General features: G+C 46.3%; 1 protein-coding gene across 4 annotated transcripts in view; it reads right to left on the bottom strand.

Moving 5' to 3' along the window:
• Nucleotides 1-5,055: 5,055 nt before the first annotated feature.
• Nucleotides 5,056-16,037, bottom strand: part of LOC147701515 (kinesin-like protein KIF18B) — a 373,257-nt gene continuing 362,275 nt past the window's right edge. For 3 of the 4 annotated variants that reach the window (XM_086930193.1, XM_086930195.1, XM_086930196.1), the window contains exon 17: nt 6,909-8,332. In XM_086930193.1, coding sequence (XP_086786319.1) covers nt 8,202-8,332 — 131 coding nt within the window. In that variant the 3' untranslated portion in view covers nt 6,909-8,201. Of the gene's footprint in view, nt 8,333-16,037 lie in introns of all 4 variants that reach the window. The other variant, XM_086930194.1, reaches the window with a different exon arrangement.

Here is a 16,037-nt window from a genome sequence, read left to right as displayed (position 1 = left end):
GGGAGGGAGGTGTCACCTACCACACATGCAGGCCTGTTTCTGATTCCTGGGAACGTTCACACCTCCTGGCAGGGGATTCAGATCCCTGTCTTGGTGGCAGCAGCTGCAGGCTGAAAGCTGGGGCAAAGGAAAGGTTTGGGGCAATCAGGGCAACCTCGAAGGTAGAAAAGCCTGGGTGAATGCCAGATTAAATCTGACTTTGGGAAAAAGTAGGGTTTGATGAGGCAAGTTGTTTGATTCCAAACATGACATTTTCCAATGGGACCAAAATAGAAATGGCAACCTGAGGTGCCCAGGTGCTGGCTCATGTTATCCTATGGCCCCTTTAACACTTTTATTATTTTATTATAGGGACATATAAGCTTGAACTTATATGTCCACACCTTTAATATAATGCTCCCTGCTTCCTGGGCTCAGGAGGCCTACCTTAGGGGTGAATGGCATATATTAAGGATAGTGTGGTGACCTTGCCACTCATGGTGAGGGCAACGTCGAGTTTAAGCAGTTTGCACTGCTCATACAGTCTGCAATAGCAGGACAGATGTCATCTTTTAACTTGGGTCACTCAGGGCGGCACAATCAGTGCTTCAGGCCCTGGCAACCCCTTTAAATCACATGCCCTGGGTACTATTGGTACCACTTACTAGGGGCGTATAAGGGGTTTAAGTCCTTGGTAATTGGGGTCATCAATTTGCATGTATCATATTTTAGATCGAGGGCACTGGGGCCTCGTTAGCAGGCTCAGGTGCACTTTCAGAGTCAAAACCATCAGCACTGGAGAAAAATGTGGGGATGGCCATACAAATAAAGGCATTTTCCTACAGGAAGTCAGAGGGCTTGACTTGTACCTTGTACAGACAACTCATAACTGAGACAATAAAAGGGCACTTTTTACATACCTGCATCAATTATCCACCCTGAAGGTGCACTGGCTACCTTAGGTTCTTTTATGTTTTCCTGAATGATCTGTTTAATTCTAAAGTCCTGTAGGTAGGCATCAGCAGTACAAGTTGGGTCCTCTTGTGTGGCTCTCAGGTGGAGCACCTATAGGGACCTTGCACTAATCAGATCATTGTGCACCAGCATTTACCGATAAAGTCTCAAGCTCTGGAGTTGCTTAAACTTCTGCAAAAACAACAATTGATGGACAGAATGCAGAACAAGGTCATACATTCTCATTCTGTCCATCAATTGTTGTTTTTGCATTTGTCACCCCGAGTGGGATGGGTATGCTCAGACGTGAGTCCCATGCTCTCCACACCACTGGAGTCAAGCTATCCTGGCTGAAGACGGCTGATAGCCAAAAAACGGTCCTAGGATGCTTGATTCCGGTCCAGGAAAGACATGGCTTGGCAGTTCGGGCTGGACTGTTCCCATGCGGCACAGGGTCAAGGCTGATTTGCATATGGCCATGTCTGAACTGGGGTGGGGTGGAGTGCAAAAAAACGATGGATTTAGGCCCAGATCTCTGTACTGGGGTGAATGTATGACATTGATCTGAATTCTGTCCATCAATTGTTGTTTTTGCAGTTGCTTAAACTTCTTCCAGCTTTTATTTATCCTCCACCCCCTCTGGCATTCCTACTAAAAGAAAATTAGACAGACGTCCCCTGCTGTCCATATCCTCAGTTTTACATTGTAACATCTTAAAAGCTACATCAGTCTCTTTTTTCTACTGACAAATAGCTTCTGCAACAATAAGCTTTCTTCAACCTTCTTTAGTCTATTGGAAAACAACAATTTGTGATCCATGCCTTCCAAGTTTCCTTTGATCGCCCTGAGCCTTTTCTTCAAGAACGTCTGGGCCTCGTTAAATTTTGGCTAGAGACTTAGACAGATGCTGCTCCACATTACCTGGACTCCCCTTTACTTCAACTTCAAAGACTTTTTAAGTCTCTGATCCTTTGAATGAGGGTGAGTGAGTAGCTGAATGCTTCAGGGAATTTGGCATTCTGCCTGCTATTCACATTTTGAATACCTATTCTGGGCAAGCTAACATCTAATAAAACAATAAAATGAAAGAAAGAGTGCCATGCCAGATTGTAAATCCAGATCTGAATTATCTACTAACTATGGCTTTTAAGCATTTAAAAAAATGAAAATTGAACAGAAAATACATCCTGGTTACCAGTTTTAATATGGTTCTCTTCTACAAATGCTACTGGAGAGGATAAGACTTGTTTGGCATACCATGAAAGTGTTGAAACACTGCATTAATGTCCCTTCAAAATTGAATGCAAAATCTATTTTTAGCCAATTTATTTGGAAATTGTGCTGGCAAATGCAAATTTTGGACCCATCTTTCAAAATATTTTAGTGGGAGAAATCTCGCTGAAGAATTCCTGGCTCACTTGGTGGAATATGGTCTGGCTACTTACATACACCAACTGCCACTGTGTAATATCCTGCACACTCGATGCATATAATGAATCATGGGGCTGTAATAGCAGCCCTAAATGAGCTCAAGAGATTTTGTGTGCCAAACTCACTTCCCAGAACTATCTTGCATGCTCTTTTTACAAGAAAGGAAGCAGTAACTAATGTAGTCATTCCTAGTTTGTCCACTCTGCCTGCCCTATAAAACAATTTTATATTTCTCCAAGTAACAACTATTTTACTTAGGATGGAATACAAAACATTGGAAGCAAGTTGACTTTATGAAGCCTGTGCACCTAAAAGAGGTGTAGTTGTGGAAAAGACCTGTACCTTGCTTGCAGTGTTGGTACTCTAGTGTACTGCTGCCTAGCCCCTTAGATCAGCTCAGTACCGGTAGGTGAAATGGAGCAAGCTACATGGAAGCAGAAACATAAATAGGACGGCCAAGAGGAGGCTAAAGCAGAAAATGCAGAAGTTACTCCTTTCTCTTGAACAGCCAAGTGCCGAATCCTTTCTGGTTTACCTATAGTTTCTTTCTTTAGTACTCCATCAGTGTTATGATATGGGTTACTGAAGTCTGGGCATAGGTTGACCACCTCAGGTTCATGATCAAAGCTCGTTTTTCCCATTTATTAGGAGGCATAGGAGGTGTTGATGAGAAAGCTTGCCTTTATGATGACATTCTTGTTTACTTAAAGTCAGTGCAAGATCACTGTCCCCTCAACAGCAGAAATGTAGCCAGCACACTAACAGCCTTGATTCTGGCGCACTGAAGTACTTTATCTGTGCAAAACATGGGTGCTTTAGACCCAGGACTTAGCTACTCCCAATATTACAGTAGGTAAACAATCTAAATAAACCGGACTCTGATCCTGCCCTAGCCCTAGAGATCCAGTTTCAAAGAAATATGTACTGCTGCAGCAATCTCAAGAGCAACCAACAGCTAGAACACTATAGAGACAAGAGGGTACTCCACCATGGGAAGTTTTGCATATACCAGTGAAGACGTTCCTTAATATGCATGAGAATGCTAAATTTCGACAAATCTCTAAAAGCAACAATTGAATCATGCATTATGAAAGGTTTTAGATCTGAACGCCGAAATGCTTGCCCTCAAAGTACTATGCGGTCTATCTCATCAGAACTGTCAGAAGATACTGCCCCCTTCCCAATAATTGGTATTCAAGAGAATGTTTTAAGCCTTCCCTCAAATTCAAGCACTCTCCAATATCAATTCACCTTATCAAGCTCTACAACACCAAGCATGACCCCCCTCCACCCCCAAACAACAAGCATACTTTCCCTTTCTCAACAGGAACCAATACCTCAGATACTCAAAGCTCCTACCTCCTTCACCTTCTGACACCAACCCTAATTATTAAAGAATCCTCAAGATCGAGGGTGCAGAGGCCTTGTGCCAAAATATTTAGCGCATAATGCGGAAATTATATTCAATTGATGCCTCCTAGCAACATCCCCCTAAGACTGAGGATATCAGAGGAACTCAATTGAAGCATTCCACCATTAAATGGTCTCTTCCTCTGAAAGTCCATTTACGCTATACTGAGGATAATAGAACAGACAACCCACATCACCATACCCTCTTAACACCAGCACCTAGTCAAACGAATGCCACCCGACCCAAACATGTCCTCAGGTAAACAGGTCTTATTTGTAATATACCTCAAGCTATTATCTTCTTAGCTGCCAACCATGCCTCACCCTACAGAATGGGTGGCCGTTCCTTCCGGTTTCTAGCTGCTCCGAGTTGGAATAAACTGCTGCTCCAGCTGAGGCTAGAATGGTCGGAAACCAAGTTCAGAAAGCTGCTAAAAACCCACCTGTTCATGGTATAACGATAAGTCAGCTTGCTGGCGTTCCTGTCTTCTTCCTCTCACCTAGTGCGGGGACACGCCGAGATGGCGTAACCAAGCACTTTAGAAATGTTACTATTATTATTATACCGATACATGTATCCATGACACTGGACCAAGTACCACAATAGCTGTCTGAAATGCTCCTGCCTGCTACAATGAATTCATCTTTCACTTCAAGAGTGACCCTTTGAATAATTGAATAAATTACCCTCTGTAAAAGTTATGCCTGGAAGTATCAAGGACGGTGATTAGAACACAACGGCATTCACGACTGCATCATATTCACCATGCCACAACCATGCCTAGATACCATGCTTCTAAAGAAATTAAAATATAATATTGTAATTGTATTTATATAAGGCTTACTGCCCCTGAAGAGGCATTGAAGAGCTTTACGTAGGATAGCATGCTGCTCCGAAACTCAAAGTTAGTGGTTAATCCAGTGAATATTGATTATTGTTGGTTATAGAAGTTAAGCTTAAACTCTTAAAGAAACCACTCCAAGTATTTAATCCAATTTCTTTGTGGCAGATAAAATTATTAGGATTTTGATGTGATCATTAACGAGTTCAGACAAATGGTTGGTGGGATGAATAGATTGGCTACAGGAGATTAGTTATGGTTAGGTTGTAGGAATATGGTTATAAAGAAGGAGAGTTTATGACCTGTGCGGTGCGGAGATATTAAGGCAGACAGGCATGCGACTCGGAGAAGGTTACATTCAGAGTGAGCAATGTATGCAGAGGATGGAGTGCGAGAAGAAGGTCATTTGATACAAAATAACGACAGAGGACAATCACCATTTTTAAATCTGTGTACATTTGTCATACAAACATAGGAATACAGCGGGATGAGGTGAATTGTGGTGAATATTGTCAGCCTGCAATCAGTGGATGTAAAACTGAATAAATAAATCACAATATTTGCATGCGAGATCACATCCATATTGTACTGTAGCATTTGAATAGCTCTTACTACCCCTTGTGAAATGCCAAAGTCCCTATGCAGACCGATAGTACGCCAGACTGAGATAAGTAAAGTTATGTAGATAAACTCCTGTCCCATAAAGAAAACTGGAGTATAAACTTGCACAAAAACAGTTACTTTAACATGTACAGGAAAGAAAGAAATCATAATTCATTACAAAATAAATACGATGTGGGGCTGGGAATTATGTAGTAGATTTCGTTAAGAAAACATAAATAGGTCTGCCCTGTTCGCTTCTATCAGAAGGTCCGCCTTTTTATGTGTTCCTCCTCTCACTGTCTGGAGCACTCCCATTACTTTCGCAGTTTCTTTGTCTTGTAATGCTTTCCAGAGACTAATCTACTTCTGGACCCAAAAATATGATTGCTCGTAAAAGGGAAATCTACGAGGTTTGATTGAAAACAGGAAATGTTAGACCAGCCATCAAAATCAATATACGTAAAGTCAAAACGTCACTGTCAAACAAGTAAAAGGGTTCAAAGAACATGATGGAAGGATTAAGGAAATACAGCTTTTTAAAAACTACAAAACAGTGCACTGGTATAAATGGGACAGTATAAATGGAAGGCACGGTATTCAGAGTTCCTTCTCCGATGAGGGGCAACCTGCACACAAATGGATAAAAGCTCAAACCGCCTAAAAGCTCAAACCGCCTAAAAGCTCAAACAAAAGGCCTGACTCTTGTATTTTAAATATAAGAATTGTGTCGTTCAAAGTGTTCCAAGACTCTCGCACAGCGACGGTACAGGCTTCAAATAAGCCGATATTCCCCATAAGATTCCACACCGGGTAGGTTTAGTCAACGGAAGCCACCGGGCTCGGAGCAGCACATTCTAGAAACAGCCGGAAGGCAGTGGTCTGGGGGCTGGAATGCACCGCCCTTGAACTGTCACTGACGAGCGCTTTCAATAACTAGTTAGGTATAAAACGCCCGGGATAAACTGGTCTGCTGACAGCATGCTAGAGGACAGACTTTATGCAAGGGGGGTTTATCTCGAGGAAGTTCTTTTCAGGTGTGGGAGATTACCAAGTGTTATTGAAGATGTGCATTTTAGATGCAAATTAGAACAATACAACTGTCAAAATACACAGGCATTAAGTATGCCAGAGCGAACAATTTAATAGATTTTCCGGGTTGTAACTGCGTTTGCATAGCGCACATCTGACTGGAGGTATAAGGGCTGTCCGGAATGTCCCCTTCCGCTTGGCTCGGGCGCACCCTGCAGGTGAACGGAGGGCGTGAGGTGTAATGGCCGGCGGGAATATCTGTGGCTCGGTAGTACGTGCAGGAAGGGAGAACATTCACAACATAGTTGGAATTTCAAAGGCTGCTCTTTTTAAGAGAGGTAATGTGCAACGCAGATCATTTTTAAAGAAGGAAATGCTCTTACTTATTTTTAGATGCGGAATGCTCTTACACAGGGTCAGCTCTTAGGGAGGAAGTGTTTGTAAAATGCTAATATTTAGAGCGGGGAAACGCTCTTCGAACAGCTCTTTTTAAATTAGTATTGTTCTTAAAATTGGCATTTTAGATGGGAAATGTTCTTAAAAGTGTACTTTTTATTTTAGAGTGGGCAATGTTCATGTTATAGATGTAAAAAACTGCTGCCAGGAAACAGATCAGAGGAAGGTGGTGAAATAAAAATACGAAACCATAAAAGCAAAAGAGCAATAAAAATCCAAACGATCTTTATTTTCTAGACCAGTTTCATTACAGTTGAGAGCATCTGCCTTCCATTAATCCACACTCGTATGGAGAATAAAAAGGATACAAAAAAATTCATGCAGGCAACATGGCCCCAGCCGGTCTAGTGAAAGAAACCAATCCCTGGCGGCCTGGATGAAACAACAAAAATCACACTTTCGTTCTGAATACCTTACAGCTGTAGAGAGCAAATTCCACCCACAAATGGGTTATGTAGTGGTAAACTGCAGGGGGAGCGGGCCACCGAAGAGGGTGGCGCTGCACCAAGTCCCTTCGTCTTCCTGCGTTTGCACCCCAGTCACCCATGCTCATACCGTAGCAGCAGGGGCAGTTTTACGGACCTACAAGTGTATTCAATCTTCAATCAAGGCAGCTTCGTTTTTGGGCAGGATGCATGTCTAGCCTACATAAGAGTGACAGACTTAGGGCACCTCGCACACCACACATCTCTCTAGCAGGGCCATGCGCGCCAGCTTTTAGAGTCCCTGCGAGGGGGAAACGTTTTTTAAACCAGAATACAAAGAACATGTTATAAAAATCCTTTAACTCTCGCCTAACACCGAGCCAAAGATTTCTCCAGATCCAAACACGGAATACTACTCTAGAGGGAAGAGTCCCTTTGAGCTCAAGGAGTAATACTGATCCAAATACATCCCACGTCTCCATGGAGTAAGTGTCCCCTCTGTCCTAAACAAAAGCAGGTCTGCTGGCAAGAGTCGCTGCTTGTAGGCGCACTATGAGACTTCTGAGAAGAGTCATTGCACAGATAATAAAGTTGTGGTGGTCTTGGCACAGATAATAAAGTTGTGGAGCCTAAGAGGCCACTAACTCGTCCTTGGACTGAAGCGGACAACAGAGGGTCGACACTACAATCTCAAAAATGTTTGTGGAAAAAAAAAAGAGACAAGAGGGAGCCACGTGTTTTCACTTTCACCTGCCAACAGTGGAAGCTATCAAGGGGATTGACTACGTCTTGGACACACTAACAAGATCATACAGATCAGTGAGATGACACTGCAGGATACATCCCTGATGAGAAACATGTAACAGCCGAGCATCCAAAAGCAACCAGGGTGTTGCCACTGCGCAGTCCAGATCACAAGTGCCACGGGAGGATAGAACACTTCAAGCTGCAGCACCAACGTTTAGATGGAGGGTTTCATCCTGCGGTATGAGGCTCTGTTTGTCTACGGAAATGCAACAAAGGAGTGGATTCCCTTTCAGCTAGCATGGTTCATATATGGGAAGATCCGGGCTCAGGATGATTTGGCCTGTGCGAACTGAAGCGATTTACTGGCTGGGATGATGGACAGGGTCCTCCCGAACACAACTGCTCCTTTTCTGGTCTTCCGGTCAGTCTGCCAGCGGGGGCTGCAGGACGGGCGTTCTGGAAACAGAGGAGAAGTGTCAGGGAATAAAATACAATCAATGGCGGACAAGTACAAATGGTGATAAGGAGAGAGGAACAGGTTTCTTCATTCAATAAAGACAGCCATGATGAAAACTTTTCCTCAATAAAGGTATAGTGGCTTGCAGGGCTTGTCCTTTGGTGGTACGAAGGTATCCTAACCTGCGTTAACCAAATTTTGTTTAAAAAATAAAACATTATCTTAATTAGAAAATATCACTAGAATAATTAAAATGACAAGAAAAAAACTTTCACAAACCTTTTTCTTAAAAGAAAGCTCAACGAACGGGCAATGCAGCTAAACAGGATGCAAACTTTAGAGGCTGGAATACATGCTGTAAGGAAGCTCGCCTCACCGGTATCTGATCATGCACATTTAGTGACAGGTTCTCCAGTTCGTTTGTATAGCGTTAGAATCCTGCTTGGAATACTATCTAAGCAAACATTTTCAGGTGCTGCAGGGCATACAGAGAGTTAATGGGCTCAGATTGTATTATATCCCTTTACCTTATGATTGTGCCCAAAACTGAGCACACATTCCACTCCTTCATCTCTTGACCCTCAACAGTGCTTTAAATGGAAAAAAAGTGCAGGTACTCACCTGAGATGTGGCTTATGGGGGCGGTACTACTGGCAGTGCTAAGGGATGGGGACATTTTTGGAATATTTACATTGCAATTCTGCTATTTGAGTTGTCATATAAAATAGCATTTTTGTTCTGATGGTGATGCTATTAACAAAACCCTTAACCTCTTCCATCACTTGAGTTTTCATTACTTGTATTGATCCAACTCGTTGCCTCTTCTGAAGCCTAGTCGTCGATTTGAAAGGGGAGATGCAAACCGGTCTCTGCCTCCTACCTAACGCTTGCTTGGCTAAGACTGAAGGTAAGCACAGAGCAGTGCAACAGCTGATGCCGCAACCTACCACGGCTCTGTAGAAAGATGTGTGTCAATGAAGAGTGGGCAAACCCAGGAAAAAGTCTGAAATATTTCATACCACCCGACCAACTCTTTTGTGGAATCCGAACCCCCTCAAATCAGATGTATTTATTTTGTCATCTTATGATGACGTTGACTTGTTGAAATACATCGTCTGCCATGTGGTACTTAATACAGAAACTAGTAACAAACCATTACTAGCAGGTGTGAGCACCTGGGATGAGGAACACGAGATACTATGATGCTGTCAACCTGCCTGTAGCAGAAGCCGCAGGCTCCACGCTCTCCCAGCAGGACAAAGAGGCCGCTGCGGCCTCTTTTGATTACAAGGGATCAAATGCTGTGACGCCGTCACTGTGCGAATAGGTACTTACAGATTGTACTGATGTTATCCCATTCGGGGTAATCTATGTGCCTCAAAAAAAATGTTGCCAGCAGGAAGCCTACTCTTAGGTTTCCAGAGTCCGGAGATGTGCCTCTTAGCAGGCCTGCGGCGTCACTAGGGTTGGTGTCATCCAGTGTGAGTAAGTCATGGTGTCACCGCCTCATGACTTACCCCATGAATCCATGATGGACCTCCTCCGAGTCCGCCAGTGCCAAATAATGGGACCATACAGAATAGTTTCAGTGCCAATTGCCACATCCCTTGTCACCCCCAGTCCCCACCTCTCATTTGCTCCTATTTCCTCCAGGTCCGGGACCTGACAGCTTCATCTGTGCATAAACCCCCTTCCCGTCTCTGATAAACAAACAGCCTCGCAACCTCTGACCCATCTATAGCTCGCTTTCTGATCTCTGCACTTCCTTTAATCAAATGTGTTTCCATTACACTACTCTCTACAGCTGAAAGATATAGCCATGCCCACTTGGTGGAGGTGGCTTGCACTGAAAACAATGCAAATGCCCACATTTAAAAACCAAAAAGAGCCACGCCTGGTCAGATGCGTGACTTTTTGTAAAAGTAAGGAGTAGTTTCTTTTCTGTAACTCCAGTTCTGTAGTAGGGGTATCTCTGTTATAGTCATAATCTAGTGAATAGTCCCGCCCATGTGCGTGGACCCCGGAGCAATCAAAAATAATTTCTTAAAGTGACGAAAAAATGCAGAACTGCACAGACACTTAAGAGAGAATTTAAAGACATATAATGCAGCCTATAAAAAGGCTACACTGTCCAGTACTTCAACTAGAAATTCCACCAAAAATCCACAAACAGCAAAGCCTGTCCAGATTTCCCTTGCCTTCAGCAAAAACCCTCTGGAATGATAGAGGAATACATGAACAGACAAGCCCCATAGGCTGCCATTATGTGGCTCAAAACAGGATACTGTGCCTTTAAGAGAACTTTCCAGAACTTCACAGTATCCCAGAATGCACTGCAGGTCCCCTTTACTTTCAGTTCTTTTTGAAGGCGTAACACGCCAGACCTGCAGCATTCCTTACATGAATATCTCTCCACCGGGGAGGAGAGCGGGCGCTTGTGACTATAACAGAGATACCCCAACTACAGAACTGGAGTTACAGAAAAGAAACTACTCCTTCTGTAGTAGGGGATCTCTGTGTATAGTCATAATCTAGTGAATAGAATGGCAAGCCCATCCCCCACACCAAAGCGGCGGTGGAGAAAAGAAACCAACACCACTACTGTGCAAACAAATTCCGCAGCGAAGCCTGTCCAACCTGAGCATCTGCCCTGGCATCAGTGTCCAGACAGTAATGCTTAGCAAAGGTATGAACCGACTTCCAAGTGGCGGCCTTGCAATTTTCTGCAATCGGCACATTACGGAGCAAGGCTGTCGTGGCAGCCTTGCCCCTAGTGGAATGAGCCTTAGGCTTACCTCCTACGGTCTTATTAGCTTTCTGGTAACACAGTTGTATGCAGGACACAATCCACCTAGAGATGGACTGCTTAGAGGTCGCAAGACCCGTCCTGACCGATCCATAATTGATAAACAATTGGTCTGACCTACGAATACCTTTGGTCTTATCCAGATAAAATTTCAACACTCTCCTAACATCCAGGGAATGTAGAGACCTTTCCGCTGGAGATGAAGGGTTCTGAAAAAACGTAGGCAAAGTTATGGTCTGGTTGACATGAAAATCAGAAATAACCTTGGGAAGAAATTTAGGGTGAGTACGCATAACAACCTTAGCAGCATGAAATACAGTATAAGGTTCATTGCAATACAAAGCCTGAATTTCACTCACCCTGCGGGCCGATGTGATGGCCACGAGGAACGCCGCCTTCCAGGACAGCTGCTGCAACAAAGCCATATGAATGGGTTCAAAAGGCTCCTTCATCAAACCGGACAGCACCACATTCAATTCCCATGAAGGTGAAGGAAGCCTGACAGCAGGGAACACCAGATACAAAACCTCTTCCACTTGTAAGCATAAGAAGTCCGAGTGGAAGGTCGCTTAGACTCCTTCAGTATGTCCATGCAATCTTCGGGCAGATTCAAATGGCCATATTGCAGTATCTCAGGAGCCATGCCGCCAAACTTAAGGACGAGAGGTTGGGGTGCAACATCTGCCCCCTGAACTTCGTGAGAAGGTCCGGCTGCACGGCAGCCGTATGTGCGGAAGGAGAGACCGGTGGAGAAGGTCCGTGAACCACCACTGCCTGGGCCATTCCGGGGGCAATCAGGATCATCCATGCCCTGGACCGGGACAGCTTGATGAGCACCGCTGGAATCAGGGGAATGGGCGGAAAAGCGTAAACAAAGCTGTTCGACCAGTTGATCCAGAGTGCATTCCCCAGCGTCCCTTGCTGGTAGTACCTGGAGGCGAAGTCTCGGCATTTGCTGTTTTCGGCAGTGGCGAACAGATCTACGTCTGGAGTCCCTCACCTTTCGAAGACTACTCCTAGTACTTCGTCGTTTATGACCCATTCGTGGTTTTCCTGAATCAGTCTGCTCAGTGCGTCTGCCTGCACATTCTGCACACCCGGTAGATGGGTAGCCGTTATCGTCAATCCTCTGGCCAGAAGCCAGTGCCAGATCGTCTGCGCCTCCCGAGACAGGGTGCGCGATCTCGAGCCCCCCAGTTTGTTGAGGTAATACATCGTGGTTGTGTTGTCCGTCTGTACAAGCAGAGAGTTGGTCTGGAAGGACGGATGAAAGGCCTTCAGTGCCAAGTGCATAGCTCTAAGTTCCAGGAAATTGATGTGATACGCGGACTCCATCGGAGACCAGGTTCCTTGAATCTGTAAGTCTCCCGAATGCGCTCCCCAGCCGTGGAGAGAGGCATCCGTCACGTTAGTCCGAGTAGGAATGTCCTTGTGGAAGGGAACCCCTCTGAGGAGATTCTCCGCTGAACACCACCACTTCAGAGACTGAAGAGCATGCAGAGACAGTCGTATCTTGTCGTCCCAAGATCCTTTCCTCTGGTCCCATTGGTCCTCCAAGCACTCCTGCAGAGGTCTCATGTGTAGTCGTGCATGACGAGTGAGGAAGATACAAGAGGCCATCGACCCCAGTAAAGAAGACACCGTCCTCACTGTTGTAGATGGAGCGGTCATAAGAGCCTGAGCCTTCCGAAGGATCGATCGCCGTCGCTCCTCCGAAGGAGACACGCTTGCTGACAGCGTATTGATGGTGGCCCCCAAGTACTGAATGCACTGGACCGGAGTCGGGACAGACTTGGACATGTTGATGTGCAACCCCAACTTGTTCAAGAGAACGCATGTCTTCTGGAAGTCTGCTTGAGCTTCCGAGATGGAGGAGGCCTTGATCAACCAATCGTCCAGGTACGGGTAGACAAACACCTTGTTCTTCCTGAGGTGTGCCGCTACCACTGCCATGCACTTCGAGAATGTCCTGGGCGCGGATTTCAGCCCGAATGGCAGCACTGTGTATTGATAATGGTTGGTGCCGACTTGAAATCGCAGAAACTTCCTGTGTTTGTACGCGATGGGTACGTGGAAGTACGCATCCTGTAGGTCTATGGCACAAAGCCAGTCCCCCTGCTGCAACTGAGGAAAAATCTGAGGCAACGACAGCATGCGAAACTTTTCTCTGCGAATCCACTTGTTTGCCTGCCGCAAGTCCAGAATGGGCCTGAACTCGTTCTTGTCCTTCTTGCGAACCAGGAAGAACCGGGAGCACAGACCTCTTCCTCTTTGAGACAGAGGTACGTCTTCTATCGCCCTTTTCCTTAACAGGATATCGGCCTCCGCCTGGAGCTCGTGCAGTTGATACTGTGAGCTGACCGGAGGGATCGCTGGAGGAGGGCTGATGAACTGAAGACTGTATCCATTGCAAACAATATTCAGCACCCACTTGTCCTGAGTAATTTTTCTCCACTCTGCCAGAAAAAATTGAACGCTCCCCCCCACCGGAGCGGGTAACGGATGAAGGGGAAGTAACCGCTCCGGGTCGAGACCCGGCCGGGCCCTTGTTCGCGGTAGAGGACTGCTGTCCCTCTCTACCCTTCTGACGTTTCTGGAAGGGTCTCCGGAACTGCTGCTGTTGTTGCTGCTGCTGTCCCGAAGACTGCTCACGTCCTCTTCCTTGTGCGCCGTAGCGCATCTGGAAAGGCCTGAAGGCTTTCTTCTCTTTGGGCTTCTCCAAGCCCACAGCCGTAAGGGTCTCCGCCTCCGCCTTCACGCGGGCCATCTCATCATCTGCGTGTTTTCCGAATAGGGTCTCCCCGGATAAGGGCAGATTGGCCACCCGCTGCTGGGCCTCCGTACTTATGGCAGCACAGCATTGCCATAAGTACTAGCACTGTTCAACAGGCAAGCATAGCTGCTCCAAAATCAGTCTAGGAAGCTGTGGTGTTGGTGTGGTGCTTCTGGCTAGTCTGACCTTGCTGCTTGAGATCTACCTCAGGCCCAAACTCAGCACCCACTACCCATGCAAGTGTTCGCCCCAAGGCCCCCGGAATGGGGCTATGACATTCACTGACTGGTGAAATCCTTGCTGGCGGTATGTCTCAAAGTATAGGTAAATACAGTCCGGTGGAAAAGACATACAATGTGGAAGTTGTTTCAGGAGTTGTATCTTAAATAGGTAAGACACTGAAGAGTATAGTCTTTCTCAGAGTATGGTGTCTCCTTGGTATAAGTGTACTATGACAGGGTCTAAATCTATGAGATTCAACAGTGAGAATGGTGCCAAGCAGACCAAGGGCCATCTTCTGGTAGGTGAGACAGGGCTGCTAGGTTGATGGATACACCTAGCGGGGTTGAATGGACTGGAGCCAATGGAGAAGGCAGAGCCAGAGGCACTTGAGAACCAGTCTGAGGCACAGGTTTTGAAGATAGTGGCTCCTGCACTATCTGCTAGGCGCGGTCAGCGGAATAGAATTATGACACTTTAGGGGCATATGCATATCCCTCAACATTGAGTGTTCTGGTATGTTAGTTGTTTAATCTCTTGATAGGAAACCAGCTCAGGGAGCAGGTGGCTGTTTTACTTGACCTTGACATCAGACTGCTTACCAGGAATGGCAGCGTTTGTGGCGATGTAATATTTTTTTCCCACTAAGGTTGTTGTCAGAGACAGAAGCAGGAGCCAAGATAGAATAAGCACCTTCTCCAAGGTCTTTAGACTTAAAGGAGACAGATTTACACCTTTACTCTTCTTCTTTGACATGAGCCTGATGTTCTCTAAGTCTTTAAGTGTTTTCTATCTTCTGATAGAACTTGCATTCTTCTGGAAGATGAGTATCAGGAAGACAAACAACAGAGATTATTGCCAATGAACGGAGGGAGTGAAACTGGGAATGGAGGCAGACGTGGCCCACACACGTAGCCGCTAAGCACCGCTCGACTCACCCTATGCTCCACCCACTTTCTGTTGCTGGTTCCAGTTTCTCTATGGCTGTTCGTCAAAGCAGAATGGCTGCCTCTCCACCTGGTCTGCTGGATTGAGGCAAAGAGATTGAGCGATACAGAGGTGGAAAATCGATCTATGTTCTCTAACAGGGAGTCCAACAGCAAGAACAACGTCCTATCCTGCCGTTGGCCACTTGACGTTATGGCATTATGGCGTTTGGTGTTGCCTCAGTGAAAACAGTGCCCCTCATGCAGAGCCCCGTAAAAGCAGAGACGCGCTGAGGCACGCTGTAGCTGAAGGCTGTGGCGGAAGCGCTCCCACTGCGGCCGATGAGTAAGGTACGTCGTGGGTGTTGGAGCCGTCACCGTGATTCCCAATTTCGCTGCACCCCTCAGGAGAACATCCTGGAAAGTGCTGATGTCGTCCACAGGAGACACTCTCGTCCATGGGGATTCCGACAAAGTCGGCGAATAGGTCCTGGAAGAGTTCGTGCGGGACCATGACCCGCGCCTCCTATGGCGCCTTCTTGACCTGGTGGAGGATCTATGACGACTCCTCGATCTCCCTCTCCGGCTGGAGCGTGATCGCGACCTCCTTGGCTTCGGTCGATCTGCCGGTTCCTCCGGGATGGGCGACTTTGGCTTGGCTGGGGCCCTCGGCCGAGGGGTCCCCTTGGGAGGAGTCGGATATCGGGGCAGTGAGGCCGACCTCGGAGGAATCGGAGGCGGCTTGTCTGCCGGCAGCTGAGGTTGCGGTAGAGATTGAGGATGCCGTGGAAGTGGCGGGAGCGGAGGCGGAGTGGGAGCCCGCAGAGGAAGTCCCCTCGGTGAAGGAAGGAGGGGGCGTAACCGACCTCAGCCTAGAAGGGGTATACACCACGCAGTACACCGAACCTGGTGACCCGCCTTCCTTTCCAGGCTGGGACCTTGGCGATTCTCTCATAGGCACCTGGCGCCAGCTAGACTGA

This window comes from Lissotriton vulgaris, chromosome 7 (assembly GCF_964263255.1).
Source record: "Lissotriton vulgaris chromosome 7, aLisVul1.2, whole genome shotgun sequence".
Taxonomy (NCBI): Eukaryota; Metazoa; Chordata; class Amphibia; order Caudata; family Salamandridae; genus Lissotriton; species Lissotriton vulgaris.
The sequence above is the reverse complement of the archived record's forward strand: the minus strand, read 5'-3'. Positions and strand labels throughout refer to the sequence as shown.